General features: G+C 38.0%; 1 protein-coding gene across 1 annotated transcript; it reads left to right on the top strand.

The window, feature by feature from the left end:
- Window positions 1-1062: 1062 nt before the first annotated feature.
- On the top strand, window positions 1063-14756 carry pax9 (paired box 9). Its single transcript, XM_078407002.1, has 5 exons — window positions 1063-1087; window positions 5174-5317; window positions 8364-8996; window positions 10694-10842; window positions 14502-14756. Exons 1-5 carry the CDS (start codon window positions 1063-1065, stop codon window positions 14754-14756), a joined length of 1206 nt encoding a protein of 401 aa, XP_078263128.1.
- Window positions 14757-16883: the final 2127 nt, after the last annotated feature.

Below are 16883 nucleotides of genomic sequence, written 5' to 3'. Positions count from 1 at the left end.
TAATACTAATTCATTATTATCAAATTATCTCCATTTGGTTTTAGCAATAATTCTCAGTAATAGAAGTTTTCTGTGGAAAATATATTTTAAATAATGTATATATATTACAATGTCCCTGCCTTTCCTATCCCATGTTAGTATATAATAAAACTAAAAACATTTGTTCTAAATTAATGGTGTATCACGAAAATTATTTTACTCCGTATGAGATTACAGAACAAAACTTTCAGCTGCATAAATATTTCTGTATTTGTATATTTGCAATTAATACATTTTGTGTAAGAAGGAACTGCAGATGCTGGTTCAAACCGAAGATAGACACAAAAAGTTGGAGTAACTCGGCGGGACAGGCAGCATCTCTGGAGAGAAGGAATGGGTGACGTTTCGGGTCGAGACCGTTCTTAACACCTTTTTGTTCATAATTTGTGAGCTTTTGGCTTATTTTCTCTGATATATTTCCATGCGTATTTTTTATCTGTCTGAATAAAACCAATGCAAATAAATTGTATTGTGAAAATTGTATGTACGTTTAAGAACCAATTTTCTTTCGATGTAATGTAATTTGAATATTTTAAATATACCTTTTGTACGGGAACAGGTTGCAATTATGTACGGGTGCAACACCGTAGAATAACGGTCATTTATTCAACGTTGTTTTGTTTTTTTCTCAAATTCCCTAAATCTTACTTTCAGGAAACTTATTTCCTATCTTTGTTAGCAGAAACACGGCCTTAATTTCATTTAAATTCAGCGCTAGAGCCAGTAACAAACTGAAAGCATATACTGAAAAATATGACCGATACATTCATTAGATCAACAGATAGATTTAAAAAAAATAGTCATTCAGAAAACTCAGACCAAACATTAATCAGATCAATGTGATCTGTTGAGCACATGGAACGTTCGGTTGGAAAGCATGAAATGGCCAGTTCATATCACATTCTTACAAGAGAAATGATTTGAAATGGAAAACGAAAGATATGTCCATATTGTAATTCCATAAGCTATAACTTTACGCGAGCAATTTGCGAATTAAGTTCGCGGCAGACCACTAATGTACCCATGGAAACTACAAGTGACCCAAACGGTAAGTGACACACATACACGCCCTATTGATTTTTAAAAAAGGGCTTTGGCTTGGTTTGAAATATCATAGATCAATGTAACAATTTTAATGACAAATAATAGTTCTTTAGATTGTGGCCTTTTCTAATCTGTTCTCAGTAGCTGGCGACTTCAAGAAATTCGACTGCCTTCAAAAGTGTAATGCCGAATTAAAGTCCCTTTCTTAAAGGACATGTGATCCAAATCGAGAGCTTCGAAATGTATTGTACTAATTCGGTGCAGTCATGACCGGGAGCGAGATGCATGAAGCTTCTGGTACTTGCAGTAATAACCAGGCTCATGATCTCTATTAATTTTAACAACACACAATTCAATGTTAAGCACACAGAGAGCTTCGGAAAACAAATCACGTTGTGTTAAATTAAGTTTCCAAGAATCAAGATAAATGTTGAACTCAAGAAATAAATTCTGAATTCTGGAAAATAATTCAGTTCCTGTCTGCATTTTAAATATCAGCTAATCTCCAAGTCTTATGCATGTCCGTGACGTTGAACTTGAGAAATAGCGTCATTGGCATTGGACATTTTACTCCCTACAATTGATAAATTGTATACTCCCCGCTGGTCAGCAGTATTTTCATTGTACGTGATACAGACAGAATCACCCTGTGTTATGCATTATATATATAGAATCGAAGGGACTTTTTTTTAACGCAAAGTAGTATATTTAGAACTCTTGTTTATAACTAACCCAACTGGTTTTGTGAGAATAGTTTTATGAATTGATCATGAGAATAACGATAATGACCTTTTAGTGGTCCCAGATCGAAAACAACGTTTCCATTCTTAGCAATTTGCACCCACATACCGCGAAATACGAAGCACAATGCCGCCATAATTAGTATGGTTTAGTCATTTTAATTTTCTGGAAAAACTTGATTGCGACGTGTTCTGACTTGTAATTTAAACAATATCCTCCTGACTATTCTTATTCTGTCAAATGGCCGCAGGTGGTGGAAATCGCCTGAATCGTTTGAACAATTTGTGCATTCAAAACAAAAAGTAAAGTTAATTCTGTTGTTCTTTCTCCGTTTCATAAAGTTGTTGATTCGGAAAGACGAAGGAAATATTGCTTAATTCATATTCAATCTCCGGCACTAATAAGCCTTGATATGCCCAGCAGATCACACGAAGGGTTCCGACCCGAAACGTCGTCTGTCTATTTTCCTCAACAGATACTATCTGACCCGCTATGTTCCTCCAGCAGTTTGTGTTTTACTTAAGATTCCACCATTTATAATCTCTTATGTAGCAATCTTTTGGTAATACATTTTAACTTTCTGTTGTTTACCCTTTAAATACATGCTTTTATATTTCCTGATTTCGATTTGTTTATATGCCGAACAACATTACACCTCCAGATTTTAGCAGTTTTACATAAGTAATGAAAAAAATCGTGATCGTGAATCTCATTCACACTGAACTAATTATTTGTATACGGAAATGATTTATAAAACGTCTTAATCGTAAAATATTTTTAATGACTTTATTTCAGAAATGCACTGCGTACAGATCCGAATCCTTATTAGAAAAGAAGTGCACCGTGATAAAAAAATAATGTACAGCTGTGATAATTGAAATATATACGGATACCATCAACTTTCTATAAAGGACACACGGATAGTGCAAATTATTTTGTGTAGGAAAGAACTGCAGATGTTGGTTTAAATTATTTTGATCTAAGGTGTATTCCAAAAGTCAGACTGCATCTGCATTCAGTTTTTTCCCCCCACGGATTTCAAGAAAGATATGCTGGCATTGGAAAGAGAAAACCTAAGAATTAAAGGCTTCAGTTGCGAGGAACAAATATTTGTGGTACATTAAAAATAATAAAGGGATTCGGTTGAATAAATAGGGATTTATAATTAGCATTTAATTTGAGGAAAAAAACTGCAAGTCACCGATGACTTGAATTATTTCTACAGCATGTTAATCTAAAAAAAATGGATGTGAACATTATATCCATGATAACTCCGGCTGCCTCCATCTGCTAAAATCTACAATGTCCGTCTTTTGTCAACGCTAAGGGGCAAAAGAAGCAGAACGTTTTTAATTTGCGGCAAAGTATAGTCAGGTGTCGAGCTTCAATATTTATGTTGAGTGAGAGCGAAGTGAATTGGATTGCAAAACTCTCGCTCTTGTATTCGAGTCCTTTCGTGGCCTCACCGTTGCCGATCTACATTATCTCCTCTTGCCCTACAACCCCACTGACAACCACCACCCCCCACGCCCCATGTCAAGTTAGAAGCACTGACAAAATAAAACCTGTTTGTTGCTGCTGCTGCTTAGAAGAGAAATTTAGAAACACCTACTCCAAAATAAACGATGGGTTGATTGAATTTTCAAAACCGAGATTAATAGATTTTTGGGATTATGCAGTCAAATTAAACCGAGAACAAAAACTCAATAAAAGGCGGAACAAACTGACAATAGACACAAAAAGCTGAAGTAACGCTCCGGGACAGGCAGCATCTCTGGAGAGAAGAAATGGGTGACCTTCAGACTTCAGTCTGAAGAAGGGTCTCGACCCGAAACGTCACCCATTCCCTTCTCTCCAGAGAGGATGCCTGTCCCGCTGAGTTACTTCAGATTTGTGTATCTATCTTCGGTTTAAACCAGCATATGCAGTTCCTTCCTGCACAAACTGGCGAGGCAGATTAACCTGCTGCTGTTTCAGGCTGCATTATATGTAATGGCAATACGCCATTCTGATATTAATGCATCCCAAATAAAACTGACTTTTTTTAATGTTATTTATTTGATTCATCATGAATGCATCTTGAAAAAAATGCAATGGAGCCGAACGTTGGAAGCTACTTACTTTCAGATCAATTGAACTTGTTTGGTTGGAAAACATGTTTTACAAACAAATTGGAATGTATCTACCTTTGAATGACCCAGCCGGCAACATTTCATATATTATAAGAAAATAACTGCAGATGCTGGTACAAATCGATTTATTCACAAAATGCTGGAGTAACTCAGCAGGTCAGGCAGCATCTCGGGAGAGAAGGAATGGGTAACGTTTCGGGTCGAGACCCTTCTTCAGATTCATATATTATAACTTGTTACTTTGTTTGGTTCCCTCTCGCTCAATTTAAATGGCCGAAATTAGAAACCTGGCTATACTTTGCTGCAAAGCTCTCTGGTTATTCTGCCTGCCAGTTTTAGTGCGGGGCAGGCATAGGTTTTAGCAGAGGGAGCCAGACGCCGTTTGTGGGGATTTTCGCACCTTTTCGCGGAGGTTAGAATACCATAGAAATAAAGTCAACAATAAAGCATAACTTGCAAATATTTCCCCAAAATTATCAACGCCGAAATTGGCAGTAACAAAGGAATTACGTTTACTTTGTTTCCCAGTAACCCAAATAAATATCCACGAAACATTTATCAATGATAATTTTGAATCAAAAAGTAATTTTATTCATTTGTTTGTTTTACTTTAGATCAATTTTTCATATCAAACTACCTATTAGAAAATATTCACAAATCATTTATCAATGACCATTTTGATTCAAAAAATAATTTTGTAAAATGTGATATTTGTTTGTTTAATTTTATGTCATATATTCTACATCAAGCTACATATTAAAAACAACGCATCGTGTCTTTTCAATAACGACGTCTTAATATTCTTCAGAAAATATTCAGACTTATTTTCAGTAAGACATGATATACAAAGCTGTTAGTCAGTAAAACAAATATATAAATAATTTTGTGTAATGCCGAATATTCACGCATGAGTTTGAAATTCATCACTATAATCATTTTGTGTTTTTTTTGTCTGATTGCATTAATTATAAATTAATATGAATGTTGATCCTGCATGAACTTGGGAGAATCTTGAAGGGGAATCCAAAGGAAATAGAATGGCAGCAGGCGGTTTTGAAATAAGATATTTGATGCAGATGTCCACAGCAATGCAACAGACCAAAACAAGAAACATTCAAAATACATTTGTTTTGAAAATACGTCATCTTGAATAAAAGACAAGTTTCCGAAATCAATGCTTTGAAATCATTTTGCTTTAAACAATCTTGGTCTGATAGGAAACAGTCGGACCGAAAATGATTTAATGCTCGGTTTGCGGAAACAATTGCGGATTCATCCTCAGCTCTTTAAGCGGCCTGATCTTTGTTATTCTAGACCACACTCAGAACCTCAGTGGAACAAGTTAAGCACGTTCGGCTGTGGTAAACATTTATCCTTTCCACCAGAGACTAGCCCTGTGCAAATGGGCTCTTTCCACAGTCCCAGGCTTCAGCCTCACGTGGTAAGCGCGAGGAGACAAAAGATCAGACAATGAAATGGCACCGAAGAAAAACAGGATAGAGGCCAAAACAGACAAGATCCCCGCAAAAGTGCAAAGATAACATCGTGTTCAAAAGCAATTGCGGAAATAACCAAAATGAAAAAAGAATCGAAGATAAAGAAAAAAAAACTAGGAATCTAAAAGGATTCACCGGATTATTGTCATACGATACACTGTCAAAGATAGACACGAGAATAGTAATGCCACCTGATAACTTAATAAGATGCTGCATCTGAGATAGGTAGAGTGAATCGTCCGTTACTATCATAAAACTTGATATGTCTTTGAGATGTTAGTGAACGCAGCAATTGAAAGAAAGGAGCGAACCCACCTCTTCGACAAATCCATTTAAAGAACCCAAAATAAACCTAGAAATAACGCGACACTCTTTTCAGGCTATATACTTTTATTGACAGGAAACTATCCGATATCTTCAACAATATAACCAAATAAATACTGAGATCTAACGCAAATATTTATCCTGGATTAAAATGAAACATTTGACTTCTACTTTCAAATAAACATTTTACTCTCGAATTTACTATTTGAAGGAAGTGCCCCAGCTCAGGGAACTCAGAAACCACATCGACTTTTAACTTCTTGTAGTTTTGGAACGCACTACGAGGGAGAAACACCAGGGCAAATTATATCGCAAAGGTAAATAGATACTGGCTCAAAATTAAAGTCATACATTTCTTCCCTGTTTTGAAATGGTTTCTCAGAAATAAAACAGTATAAATCCAGAACTGATGTCCGATCTTGTAACTAAGAGACGCTATGAACCATTATTTTTTATGTAAGAAAGTAATTTACGAATCGAATGTCACAAGGGTCAAACACACGAGTAAATTCTTTGTTTACATTGATAAAATGGACCTGGCGTTTTCTAAAGTCAACTTACTATCAACTCGTTTATCAGGAGCACATTGTGTCGTATATTTTGATTTCAAACCACAGCGTGAAGCAATCGCATTCTAACCCCTAACCAATGTTATTGATACAGTGTCAATGTTGTGCTCATACAAATCAAACTACAATTATTCATACAAATCACCTACTAAGTAAAAGTGAAATGTAAGTAATGATAAATTTGTTTGCGAATTCTATATTTTGACAGATATAAATATAAATTGCTTCAATTGTGATGGGAAGGCACTGGTTCTGATTATTATTTCCCCATTGCAACACAATTGCATTCTCTGCACTGCTTATTATATATTGCAACTTATTTTAAAACCAACCATCTCATACCTGGTACATTAATTCGGAGAAACATGACGTTATCATTTATGCAGATTGTAATTCCACTTGTAGTTTTTTTTTTAAATGCTAGCAATATTTTTTGAGGGGGCGGATAGGTAACTTTGCAAATGGGGACTTACCGGCTGAATGACCTACAGTGTCCGTTTAAAATAGCAACAGTTTGAAGCAATGTATATTTTATTGAACAGTTGTAAAGCAGCGATTCTTTCATTCACCAGTGCACCAGAAGCCGCCAGATATGGGTCAGCCCGACCCCAATTCGAGAACCCTACCTCCAGGTAGTGTTGCCAGGTCACGTCCGTCCACCAATGGAGCAAAGAGCTTTTCCCCCTACCGCCCTCCGACGTCACCACCACAGGCGCGTCCGCGCTGATTGACAGCCAGAGCGTGTAAAATCCATTTCCCATGCTGTGCTTTGAAATGCAGATCCCAACCACCTCTCCCGAGGAAAAGGGAGGCACAAATACTCTAAACAAGTACTTCTGCAACATCGAAGGGTGAAATCAGTCATTAAGCAGCACTTATAAGCGGATTCCGAATAACCTGTACTCCAAGAGATTTGAATTCTGTTTCACGTTCAGCAAGAGTGTTTCAAATCTTGAGCGTATCAACAACCATCATGGGTAAGTGGTTTCGTTTTGTACATTTTACATCGCTATGCAGAAGAGGCACAACTGACCGTGATCGAGCACGAACTTATTCTTCAGCCACATATTAGTTGTGAATGCACGCTGTAAAACAAATTATTTACGCACATAGATGAGTTACTTTGTGTTAAGATAGTTCTCCTGTTTGGAGCAAGTCGACAGAACTTATGGTTGTATATATATTTTTTCCAGTCTGTTTTCCGTACGAATATGTGTCGATGAATTTGCAAGCGACTTCTGCATGTTCGTCTTTTAGCGCCTTAATGAGCTAATGTGCACGGAGCTGTTCTGAGGAAAGAGAAAGGCAAAAACGGTCGACTTAACATGCCGTAAACAGAGAGGAATGGACACAGTTTAAACTTTATAGACAACATTCACGGGAATGTGTATTTTTCCTTCGAAAAAGATAGATAAATAAAGCCAGAGAACAAATAAACGCCCAACGTGTTTGTTACGCGCGTTCAATAATACCACGGCTACTTTTTCTCCCATTAAAGTAAACTGAACAAAATTAACCGATTAAAATTGCAGTTCAAAAACACCATGGGAAATATGGCATTGCGGATAGCGCCTTGTGTAATAACACAACAGAGGTGGATAGGGAACTAAAATATCTTACTTCAGGTTAATTCAGACGCAAACCTCGTGTCGTTTTCAAGTCGTTCGAGTAAAAGTTCACGGCAAATAAAGATTTTTCTCAGAAAGACAACTACGTGAAACTAGCGAGTTCCCACGATGATCACAACTTGTATAACTGTGTCAGTTCTCGGTTGCCTTCATTCGGAGAATGTCAGGGACTGTAATATTCGTCATTGGTCGGGCTCGAAGCGAATGTGAGCGATGTAACAGGCAGGCACAGGCGACGGATCCGCTCCATAAACGTAACAAAATAGAGCTTGTCAGATGTTGGTTTGCACAATACAAATACATCCGCTGCTCGGTTAGACGCTGGCTTGTAAAGTGTAACTGTAGTTTGCTATTTTTTTGCTGAATATGTCCTCTTGTGTTTCATACCAGAGCCAGCGTTTGGGGAGGTGAACCAGTTGGGAGGTGTTTTTGTCAATGGCAGACCACTGCCTAATGCCATTAGACTGCGGATAGTTGAACTGGCCCAACTGGGAATTCGACCTTGTGATATCAGTCGACAGTTACGAGTTTCACATGGCTGTGTCAGTAAAATCCTGGCTCGGTACAACGAGACCGGTTCCATATTGCCCGGTGCGATCGGTGGGAGCAAGCCTAGAGTGACAACCCCCACGGTGGTCAAACACATCCGAGCGTATAAGCAGAGAGACCCGGGGATATTTGCGTGGGAGATCCGTGACCGACTCTTGGCCGATGGTGTCTGCGACAAGTACAACGTTCCTTCGGTCAGCTCAATCAGCAGAATCCTGCGGAACAAGATCGGGAACATGTCCCAGCAGAGTCAATACGAGTCGAGCAAGACTCCGGCGCATCCGCCTCCACAGTCGGCTCTCCAGTACAATGCAATTTATTCCTATTCCAATCCCATCACAACGGCTGGAGGTAAAATGCCATCGTCGCCCGGTGTGCCCGCCATGCCAGCACACATGGGAATTCACAGGACCTGGCCTTCCTCGCACTCTGTGTCCGATATCCTGGGCATCAGAACATTGATCGAGCAGCAAGGTAAGCTTGGACACGAAGCGAAATAAAGGCCGGCCTAATGCTGCCATACCACGTCCTTTGTGGTGTGGTAGCATTATAAACTCAATAAACTGACCTATCAATAAATAACACTTCTCCATTCGCTAAAACAAAACCGACCTGACACGTCCATTCTTGCTCTTTTTTTGCATTCTCGAAATGGCCGCATACCATACATTTTGTGCGGATCAGTAAAAAAACAGGAATCAGAAACTACCTCTTTCCTTCTCATTAGTGACTCTTGCACCGAAGCCCGGCAAAAACTGAAGCTTTATTCAAAACGCCTTGTTGCATTTTTGCTGAAACAATTTCAAAACTTTACCGAGTTAACCTCATTAGAGCGGGTTGAGCGCTCCATTCTAGTCAATTACTTAAATATATGTTCACTCCCTCCCGACGAAGTCAGTTTTCCCACTCCGCTTAACAATACAAAATAAAGCCACGTCGCTTTTTATATAATTATTTCCTCTCCCACCGGTCGTCTGATTAGAATGGGCTGCTATTGCAGGTTTCGGCAGTATGACACCGATTGCAATTAATTTTGTTTGCGATAATTTACATTAGTAGAACTTTTCCCCATTAATTGCAAATTTGATTTATATATACATTGTCAAGTACAGTTTTGTTGGTTCTGACACAAAATGTGCTATATCTGGCAATGAATGTACATGGCATTTTAGGCCCAGTTTACTTGAAACTGTTTGGCTCTCCTAAATCTCAATATATTTTATCTCCGCGTAGAATGAAGGCAATAAAATCCTTTGTTAGAAATTTGTATCCAAACATTGGTATGGCAGCATCCGGATTTCCCCGGATTTTATTCAGAACAGATTTAAAACGTTGTCGTTTTTCTTTAAAAAAAACCCCAAAATATGCAATGTAACGTCTGAATAATTCACGCATCAAATAAAACAACGCAGAAAATAAGTGACTGCCATTAGCTGCCAATGCCAGCATTTTTAAAGCATCACGATAAAATATCTTGTCCTGGGTCAGAAAGGAAACACACAATTAAACCTCCAATTGCATTTCCTACATAATAATGTATCGCTTCGGGCGACAAACCAATACATGACTAGAAACAGCATAAATGAATTCTGTAGTTATGATTTGGGGAATCCAGTGAAGTTTAAGTAGGAGGATTAGTAGCTCATTTCCAGTACAAACAATCATGAACATAAAGGTTAGGATTTGCTACAGACCAGATCAACTAGCGCACCCCGAACATTTATGGAAACATTCATTGTTAGTATTGTAACATATGATTTGATTTTTAAACATATAATTTGCTTAGCAAATTAAAATATACGAGGACGCTGTGTATTTAAAAGATGGTGATGTTTACAAAATGCAACATTGGTAAGTATATCGAACATCAGAAATAGTCTCCAAATTCTAATAGGAAAGCAATTTATGGGAATATTTGATATGCGAGCTCACTCATTAATACGTGACGTGTTTGATTGAAATGCTGAGATGCGTGGACAGGGCTCGGTCACATCGGATGGGGTTACTACAAGGAGTAAATCCGTTCAACTATACTCCAAGAAAGTGTATCCAGCCGCCTGTACTAAATTAAACAAAATACTGAGTCACTGACCGGAAATAGAGAAGCAAATATCATGTCTGCTACAAGTATTCAGATACAAGTCATGTCATATAAATATTTTTGTTGTTAGGTGCTATTCCCATTAGTGACAGTTCTTCTTATCCTACTAAAGTGGAAGAATGGAACAGTATAAACAGGAGTCACTTCCACTCCTCAAACCAGCCTACAGTGAATGGACTGGACAAGTCCCCACTGGAGCAGGAAGTCAAATATACTCAGGTAATTGTAGCTTGCCTTTCCTCTCAGCAAGACAGATTACAGCGTTTACAGAACTCCAAACTACAAAAATAAACACCTTTCAACAATTACATCCCATATGTAATTAGTATTCTAAATTGCAATGACTGTTACATGTAGGGACCTCTAATTAATTTGCAAAATCAAGATCGAGGTAAAATGTTGTAAACCTTTTTATAATATATATAAAGGCAATTATGAAATGCCCTTTCTAGTTGGTATTTTAACGCGCGTTATGATGAGAGAGGGGAAAATAGAATATCGCAGAATGGGAACAAAAACATTCAATAGATTTTATAAAAGTTGCCAGTGAGGTATTTATATATAATTCAATGGTTCATTGCCCACTGTGGGATTGGTGTCCAATGTGACAGATGAAATCAATAGTTTATTGCAAAAAGTAAATTGGCAATAAATACGCTGAATATGGGGAAATCTTATTCTTTCAAAGGTGAATAGGAACTGCATTTCTATGCATTGGTTAATTTTTTTTAATTGAATGATTGTACAAGATTGAAACACAGTAACACTTTCCCTATGTTTCTTGCACTAATATCTCATTGATAATATTAGCACATCTTCAAAGCAGTTTAAAGCTGGGCAAAAATCCCGAGGAGACAAATGCTTAAGAAAAAAACATATAGATGACTTCTCTCGCAGCCGATCTAGGGATGGGCAGGGCAGGGGAAATAATTTTAAAATGACATATACTGATTAAATTGACAGGTATATTTACAGTTTTTAATTATCTAATACAATCTGTACAATACATTTGAAATAAGAATTGTTTATACTAGTTTTCTTTTACATTTATCCCGTCAGCTCAGTAGGTTGCAGACGTTTATCTTGATTAAAATGTAGCAATTAAAATATTTCGTTAACCGCAACACGTCACGCTGATGTATATACCATTAAAGGAAGCAGAATACAAAGGCAGTGAGCATTTTACCATAGGAACACAATGGAATGGTTTTTATTGTCAAAGTGAGAATATTTAGTTGTGATACCAGCGAAGCATTCCTAACTATTTTTGAAGTAACAAAAAACTCGGCACACACAATAGCCAGAGAGTTGTGAATTTGTGGAATTCTCTGCCGCAGAAGGCAGTGGAGGCCAATTCACTGGATTAATTTAAAAGAGAGTTAGATAGAGCTCTAGGGGCTAGTGCAATCAAGGGATATGGGGAGAAGGCAGGCAAGGTTACTGCTTGTAGATGATCAGCCATGATCACAATGAATAGTGGTGCTGGCTCGAAAGGCCAAATGGCCTCCTCCTGCACCTATTTTCTATGTTTCTCTGTTTCTATGTTTCTAAGTCTGTGGGCTTTTTCAGCGCTAGGGGTTGCATCGAACAGGTTAACCCCAGAAGTGCTTTGTTTACTGTGATGCATTTAATAGATTTACTTGCTATTATAAATGAACTGAATCATTTAAAAAAATGCGCGGTGGACTTTCAAATGTCAACAGGAATTCTTAAGTTATTGTCTGTAGGTGCAATTCAGATAAGGTTCTACGTTTCTGCTAGGTTTAGAAAAATAAATATAATTCCAACATTTGCTATTTTTGCAACTATCTTTTGCCACACCATATAATTTCCAATTGCATTTGTGCGGCAACGTTAATCATTCCTAAATCACAGACTAAACATGCATAGCAACAATACGTGATGGTTTCACGTTTTCCTTCGTGAACACTGCATTAGGACTATCGTTGTCGATCTTATTATTGCGCTGGCTTTCGCTTTGTCATTATTTATATGTATATATATATCATTCTGAGTGTTAACTGCTTTGATTCACTGACGACGCTCAAACATTCATTACACATTAACACATGTAATGTGTAACATGTGCCGGTCGTTCCGCCACTTTTAAAGCTAGCAATATTTGTGTTGGCTAATTCTAACAAATGATATCAACGCATAATCCCGTCACAACTTCCTTATTTTTGCACTTATTTAATAAAATTATATTTCACATTTAGCGATCCAGGCAACATCGACGACTGCATTGGTGCTACCTCTTGTACCCATGCAGAACTCACTGACTTCATACACTTCACTACCAATTTTCATCCTGCTCTTAAATATGCTTGGACTATCTCCGACATCTACCTACCATTTCAGGACCTCACCATCTCCATCACAGGAGACAGACTAGTGACTGACATCTACTATAAACCCACTGACTCGCACAGCTATCTGGACTACACTTCTTCCCACCCTGTCTCCTGCAAAAAGTCTATCCCCTCCTCTCAATTCCTCCGTCTACGCCGCTTCTGCGCCCGGGATGAGGTGTTTCACACTAGGGCATCAGAGATGTCCTCATTCTTCAGGAAACGGGGCTTCCCCTCTTCCAAAATAGATGAGGCTCTCACTAGGACCTCTTCTATATCCCGCAGCTTCGCTCTTGCTTCCCCTCCCCCCATTCGTAACAAGGACAGAATCCCCCTCGTCCTCACCTTCCACCCCATCAGCCAGCGTATCCAACAAATCATCCTCCAACATTTCCATCACCTCCAACGGGACCCCACTTCTGGCCACATCTTCCCATCTCCTCCCCTTTTTGCGTTCTGCAGAGACCGTTCCCTCCATAACTCCCTGGTCCACTCGTCCCTTCCTACCCAAACCACCCCAACCCCGGGCACTTTCCCCTGCAACCGCAGGAGATGCAACACCTGTCCCTTTACCCCCCCCCCCTCAACTCCATCCAAGGACCCAAACAGTCTTTCCAGGTGAGACAGGGGTTCACCTGCACCTCCAACCTCATCTATTGTATCCGCTGCTCTAGATGTCAACTTCTTTACATCGGCGAAAACAAACGCAGGCTCAGCGATCGTTTCACTCAACACCTTCGCTCAGTCAGCCTTAACCAACCTGATCTCCTGGTGGCTGAGCACTTCAACTCCCCCTCCCACACCCAGTCTGACCTTTCTGTCATGGGCCTCCTCCAGTGCCAAAGTGAGGCCCACCGGAAATTGGAGGAATAGCACCTCATATTTCGCTTGGGCAGCTTGCAGCCCAGTGGTATGAACATTGACTTCTCCTACTTTAGATAGTTCCTCTGTCCCTCTCTTCCACTCCCCCTTCCCAGTTCTCCCTCTATCTTCCTGTCTCCACCTATATCCTTCCTTAGTCTCACCCCCCTGACATCAGTCTGAAGAAGGGTCTTGATCCGAAACGTCACCCATTCCTTCTCTCCTGAGACGCTGCCTGACCTGCTGAGTTACTCCAGCATTTTTGAATAAATACCTTCGATTTGTACCAGCATCTGCAATTATTTTCTTACATTTTATATTTAGCGCCATAATTTCCCTTTTTGTAGAACACAAAACTCGCTTTAAAATATAAACTTTAATGTACATTAGTTTAAAACAACGGACACTGCCACCAGCTCATTGTGAATAATACAGTCCTAATGCCATATTAAGACATAGTACACAATTTAAACTTTTGGTATCAGATGTGCTAGCTTGTGGGAAGACTTGCATTCAAATGCTGTACTTTATGAGTTTAGCCTATTGTATGTCAGCAATTTAATTTTTGTGGGTTTCATGCTGGTAAAATAATAAAGAATAACTAGATATTTTAGTTAATGATGTTTAACTTTGTTAAATGATTTAACAGTTTTCTTTATCTTCCAGGGTTCCAATGGTCTACCTGCAGTTAGCAGCTTTGTCTCTGCCTCAAATATGGCTCCTTATCCTCCACCTACACAAGTATCTCCCTACATGACATACAGTGCGGTTGCTTCCAGCTACATGGCAACTCACGGCTGGCAGCATGCAACTGGTAGCACACTGTCAGCTCACAGTTGTGACCTTCCCACACCACTGCCATTCAAAAGCATTCAAGGAGCTAGAGAATGTGGCCATTCCATTGCAGCCTCCGCACTGTAGTACACAATTATTTGCAGTTCAGTGTCTTCATCCCTGCATCAGGACAAACACAGGGCCAACGCTGATAAATACAGGCATGAGGTGATGCCTATCAATAACTTCACTTAGTTTGCTCTTAATGAGTTATTGGATTCGGAATCTGCGTAAGACAAAGCAAACCCCACCCTCACTTTATGACTGTAATGATATCTTCCAAGGGATGCAGATGGTAATATATTTGTCATCTCACATACAAAATAATGAGGATTGGATGATACATTTCCACCCAGAGATGATGAAACTGAGAGCTACTTATCCCATGAGTATGTTACTGGGTGGAATTCAATGTTAAAGGAAGTAATTTCATTTGAAGAGAGCTCAGATTCTTCAACATTCCTCCTCTTACACCGCTGGTTGTTACCATTCAGATACAGAAAAATATTTATTGTAGGTCCATGAAATAATTGTGGTTTGGACTATTCGAAACCTCTGGCTGAACAAGGAATTTTGGTGGCAAGTGGTCCTGTTAGGAGAAGGTTGCTGCAATTATAAAATTGAGTACAGGCACTATTTAGAAAAGTTACATTTCAGAGGAACAGATTTTGTAATATTCTTGTTGTCATAAATATCACTGTTGATTAATTAGTTCAACAATGTTCATATGCCATTATACATTTCACAACAGTTGTTATTTCCAAAATGAAATTCAATTCCAGGATTTTTCTATTATCTTATTTAAAAAAAATGTAAACTGGCAAATTAATGGAAAATTCTCTCATGTGATTATTTTCTATTTGAATAGAATGAGTCATTTGAATCACTTCTCTGACCACAGACTCAAAGTATCAAAGTAAACTGCAATGTGTTGCTTTGATTAGTCCAAACATTTCAAAGATAGTCGCCAAACTTCAAAGCTTTGTGAACTTTTCCTTATGACTTAATTGAAAAATCATATTCTTGGTGTACCATTTTCAAAATCCAACAGTGATAGAGATGTACTTCTGTAAAGCACCCACTTTTGACAAAGGAATTACATTGAAGTAAATGAGAGAATTAAGCAAATAATTGTAAGTCAGGCATTTGGTAAATACATAATTAATGTGAGGGAGGAATGGTTATTGAACAGAGTTTTTTTGAAAATAAAAATAAAATGGCAAAGTTTATTTTCATATTACTGTGTAAAGCTTTTCTCCACAAATATTATGAATAGCCCTCTAGAAAGCATACTCGTCAACTAAAGGATGCCTAGCTATTTGAAGAATAATACAGATATCAACTATTATGTACATACAGAAGAAAGTTTGGCTTTGTGTTTTATGAAGGACATATCATTTCTTCAGCAAAGGACGCAAAATCAAACATCCCTCCAAATCTACAGGATCCAATGCAACCTCAAAGGGTCTAGCATAGTGCAACAGCTAGAGGATAACGTTAGCTTTTTGAAGACCTGAACAAAAAAACTTTAAGAAGTTGATCAGAACGTTCAAGCTTATTGTGACACCTATATACAGACACATACCATGGATTTATAGCCACAACCACTATGAAATGCAACTTCTCTATTTGATGGTTATAACGTTAACCCTACAGTCAGGTAAAATATTAACATGTTTTCCTGATGGTTTCAAGAATGTTTTTGTTTGAAAAGACTGTACATCAGCTCACCGTGTAGTTTACATCCGTGTAAATAATCAATTTTATTTGTTGGTATAATGGTGGTGGAAGAAGATATAAAAACAAAATTCATATAATGGTAATTAGTACTTTAGGTAGTATATATCCAGTATATCAGGCTGTAACTGTAAATGGGTGGCCACACAATCTGTACTCCATGAAGATGTTAAAAAAAATACTTAGCATAATTTAAAACATAAACCATTTTTTAAAGACATTCATTAAGTCTACAAGTTTCAGTTGTAAGATTAGTTCAATGCTCTCACAGATCTACTCGCTAAAGCTTTCTATTCAAACTGCTAAGTTCGGGATTGATGTACAGAAATTTAAATCATATAAAAAGGATGTAGATCAATAGGTTGTACCTGTATATATCTGTAAGAAAACATTTTATTTTTATAAAATAGTTAAATTAAAAACATGAATTACAAAATATTTGTTTTATTCAGAAATGTAAAAATTGTTGTACGTGTT

The sequence above is a fragment of the Rhinoraja longicauda genome, chromosome 10 (assembly GCF_053455715.1).
Source record: "Rhinoraja longicauda isolate Sanriku21f chromosome 10, sRhiLon1.1, whole genome shotgun sequence".
Taxonomy (NCBI): Eukaryota; Metazoa; Chordata; class Chondrichthyes; order Rajiformes; family Arhynchobatidae; genus Rhinoraja; species Rhinoraja longicauda.
The sequence above is the reverse complement of the archived record's forward strand: the minus strand, read 5'-3'. Positions and strand labels throughout refer to the sequence as shown.